Source organism: Artemia sp. Qi Xiang Cuo, chromosome 10, assembly GCF_049724085.1.
Source record: "Artemia sp. Qi Xiang Cuo chromosome 10, ASM4972408v1, whole genome shotgun sequence".
NCBI lineage: Eukaryota > Metazoa > Arthropoda > Branchiopoda > Anostraca > Artemiidae > Artemia > Artemia sp. Qi Xiang Cuo.
In genome coordinates, this window is record NC_142803.1 from 28744026 (window position 1) to 28748530 (window position 4505).

General features: G+C 42.4%; 1 protein-coding gene across 1 annotated transcript; it reads right to left on the reverse strand.

The window, feature by feature from the left end:
- Positions 1 to 327: 327 nt before the first annotated feature.
- On the reverse strand, positions 328 to 4035 carry LOC148947637 (protein transport protein Sec31A-like). The gene has a single exon (XM_089095966.1). It carries the CDS (start codon positions 4033 to 4035, stop codon positions 328 to 330), a length of 3708 nt encoding a protein of 1235 aa, XP_088952092.1.
- Between the last annotated feature and the right edge of the window lie 470 nt (positions 4036 to 4505).

The following is a 4505-nucleotide window of genomic DNA, read 5'->3' on the forward strand; positions in this document are numbered from 1 at the left end:
CAGCGAAGAAGCATCAGCGCCATAGTCGGATTCCGTATGAATATCAGTCATTCCTTGATTGTAAGAAGCCTGGTACTGCTGAGGCATAGCTTCGTATTGATTCTGACTTTGAGCCGAGAAGTTTGTCATCATTTGTGTTTGCTGCGAAGAAAAGTTTGGATTCATTTGGTTTTGTGGAACTTGGGTCATTGCACTCTGCCGAGTATCCAACATCATGGGTTGACTTTGTGAAGAAGGCACTAAGTGCGGTTGCAAATTCACTTGCTCTGGCTTGGCAGCGGTGTTGGGTCAGACCCAACAGGTGTTGGGTGGTGATGTTGGATTCACTCATTGGAATTGTCTTGGCTTGTTCGGCAATTGGGAAGGCATGGGGTTATACATTTCTTGTGAATATGAATTTAACTGAGGGGCTGGTGAGTAACCATCTGAGTTGAAGCCAATATTACCATGAGTGGGGTTCGCTTGTATTGATTCCATTGGCTGTACTGATCCTAATGGCTGATAAAAACTAGACTGTGGCTGATACCTCGCAGTCTGTCCATATAACTGCAGCATCCCCTGTCCACTAGAAGGCGGTCTTTTATGTTTAATGCTTCGTATACTGGAACTAACTGACTTAGGGGGGTCGTTCCAGCCAGCTGTCTCTTGTCTCACTGAAGTGCTGGCTAGGAGCGCAGCACCTGGTGTTAGTAATGGTTGTGGCGCCATTGGGACAGGCATAGTTGGTTGAAACACTGGTTTAGTGGGCATAGAAGCCGTCGCAGCTTGAGCCGCAGGCAAAAAGGTATTTGATCCAGAAGTTCCAAATGTTGCCTGTTGCATGGCTTGAATGGACGGTGGAGCTTGCTGAGAAGCAATGGACGGTGGAGCTTGCTGAGAAGCATTTGACGGAGTCGATGGACGATGATTTCCATAAAAAGAGGGCTGAGTAGGAGCAACTTGCTGAGGAGGGAATGACTTAATAAGGGCTGGTGAGGAATTTAACTGAGGGGCTGGTGAGTAACCATCTGAGTTCAAGCCAATATTACCGTGAGTGGGGTTCGCTTGTATTGATTCCATTGGCTGTACTGATCCTACTGGCTGATAAAAAGTAGACTGTGGCTGATAACTCGCAGTCTGTCCATATAACTGCTGCATCCCCTGTCCACTAGAAGGCGGTCTTTTATGTTTAATGCTTCGTATACTGGAACTAACTGACTTAGGGGGGTCGTTCCAGCCAGCTGTCTCTTGTCTCACTGAAGTGCTGGCTAGGGGCGCAGCACAAGGGGTTGGTAATGCTTGTGGCGCCATTGAGACTGGCGCAGTTGGTTGAAACACTGGTTTAGTGGGTATAGAAACCGTCGCAGCCTGAGCAGCAGGCAAAAAGGTATTTGATCCAGAAGTTCCAAATGTTGCCTGTTGCATGGCTTGAATGGACGGTGGAGCTTGCTGAGAAGCAATGGACGGTGGAGCTTGCTGAGAAGCATTTGACGGAGTCGATGGACGATGATTTCCATAAAAAGAGGGCTGAGTAGGAGCAACTTGCTGAGGAGGGAATGACTTAATAGGCGTTGCATTAGTAGCACGTTGTTGTCCATAAGTAGGGGGTTGTGGGGCGATATTATGTTGAGGAGCATATTGTGCAGTAGGTGTTATCTGCTGTCCATAAACAGAGGGCATCGATGCCGTAGGTTTGGCCTGTGTGGCTCCAACTCGTTTGGCAGTAGTTTTGAGTGGCTGTCTCCGACCAGTGGCATATTCAAGCCTACTTCTCAATTCCGGAGCATCATTTTCTCCAACGTATCCAAGAAGAATTAAAGCAAGTTCTAATTGACCTTCAGAGGCAAGAAGACTAGAAAACTCAGCAATCTTGGATACTGCGTTTGCTGGAAGACCCTCTTCATTTCCATAACGCATCTTTAATGCTGCTCGGATGATCATTATTTGCTCGGTAAATTCCTGCAAAACTATGATGTCAGACTTCTTGTTCTTGATTGCTTCGAAAGATTGTACAAAGGATCTAATGTCTCCAGCCAGAATATAACAGAGAGAAGCATCCTCACTTCTACCACTTTGTGCTTCAAGATATTGCCCAAGAGTTTTACAAACAGTTGCGACCTGTTGCGGCGCAGCAAACATAACAGCACAAGTTGCAACCTCTTTCCAGGATGACAAATCACAGTTTTGAGCTATAATATCCCATTGACCAAGTACAACGGCAGAGATCAGTCGAGAGACACCAGTGGCAGATTTGGCATACTTTTGTTGAGTTTCCAGCAACAATTCTTCCCCACCTAAGGTCGCCAAATTTAAGGCATCTGTCCATTTTCCACCTTTTATACAAAGGTTTACAACTCCTTTTACGTTTCCGATTATTAAAGATTGGTTAATAAGGCCGTCAATACTATCATCTATGTTAACACTAATAGACTTTATTAGAGCATCTTCCTCTGATGAAGAAGTAACACCCGGTTGAAGGTTCACTACGTCTGGATTCTGCTGGTTCACTAACGTCTCAAAAACGTCAACGTCATTAAGATTTTCCTCCAGCCCGAGTCCGTTGACTTGTGTACTTAATGGTCCAACAGCGTCAACAGTCACTCCCAGAAAAGCATCAACCTTATTTGAGATATCATCATTGTTATACCCAAGAACTTGTATTTGGTCTAATCGGGGGTCTTCAACAAAATAAGAGCGAATGACTTTCCATATATTTGCTTCTGTATCAGCCTGACTACTTTCAACTTTCATATCACAGTAAGGTAATAGATTGCCAGAAGCAAACGATTCTGCAAACATGATTGACCTTGAAATCAGGGCCCTGTCACCAGTAACTTGTTTGATGACAATCTTTCGCGTAGCCATCCCACCCTGGACTGATTCTTCAGAGGTGAGAAGTTTTCCTCCAAACCCAATTGAAGGCCTGCAAGGAGAGTACATCCATCTGGGTGGCCAGACTGGAGGACTTGACTGAATTAGCTGAACCTGTTGAAGTTCTTGACCGGGCAAATTTTCTTCACCAGAAAAATATCCTGCCATAGGAGAAACATATATGTTATCCTTTTCTTCAACAGAAGTGCCGCCCATAATAGAATGAATAGTTATCTTTGAATTAAAGGATGGCACGGCAATTAATGCAGGGTTTCTGGGACAGAAATCAACATCAAAAGGTTCAATTGTACCAGCCACTTCACCGCTCAAAGCTGCCATGGCCGGATTCCAAAGGAGAATTCTGTTATTCTTCGCGCAGCTAGCTAAAATGCTGGAGTCACTACTGCACCAACTAACAGACAATACTCCGCTGGTATGTCCTTCCAAGGAATAGAGAGGGGATACACTTTTTCGAACATCCCATATTTGAATCACTGGCATATGATCATCCTCAGAAGCGACTGCAATTTGGGTGCCAGCTTCAGGATTCCATGCAATACTTCTATGCTGTACCCTTGCAGATTCCGATATCGTCTGGATCCCTTTCATAGAACGCACATCGGCAATAATGACTTTTGACGAAAAAGCCGACGCAAGAATATTATCACATTTCATATTCCATGCCAGATCTGTAACACCACCAGTAACTTGTGGAAATGGCAACTGCAAATGGCCATTGGGCTTTTCTAAATCCCATAAAAATACTTCCGAGTCAGCAGATCCACTAGCCAAAAGGTTTGACTGGAAGTGACTAAATCCTAAAGCTGATATTTTTCCCGAATGATCTTGCGAGACTTGAAGAGGTTGTGTATGACCTTCTAGAATGTCGGAGACGGAATATAATTCAAGCAGACCACTTTCAGATCCTGCTGCAATGACCCCGAGAGCGCCACCATGCTGTCCCCATATTAATTTTTCATACCTGTGATTTGATTTTACTGTGGCTATGGACTGCAAAGAAATATTCTTGGATACCAGATCTAACTCAAATACTTCAATAGCACTAGAACCGTTTGCTTCGAGCTCAACGAATTGTGCAGCAGTGCCACAAACCAGATAAATGGGACTAATGTCAGAAGGCGACCAAGCCACGTTTGCTGTCCTATTTATTTCCTTGATTTTCATGTTTTATCTGATTATAAATATAATTTTGCTAATCTAGGTTTGCAATGCTGATGATTTTTTTTTTTTTTGTGATATTAAATGATCGTCTTTCAATATAAATTTGAATTAAAAGATTCAAATTATTGCTCAGATACCATAAATATTTTTGCAGTTTACATTATAACTTTAGCGATCCTGAACTGATAACAAAAATGAAATAAAATTTCTTGTCGTAAGATAAACGTGTATAAATATTACATTCACTTATTGTTATATATTTTTATACGAGAAAAGCCAATCCCTTTGTATTTTTTCAACAAATTGTAAACAATAACCTTTTTCAATGTGATTATAATAGCGTTATATTCGTTCTTTATTATAACTCTTTTTTTTCGAAAATAGTGCAAATTTTCTCCGGCTCATAACTTTTGATAGGTCAGATTAAACTTGATGAAACTGATATATTATAGATCATCGTAAAAATCCAATTG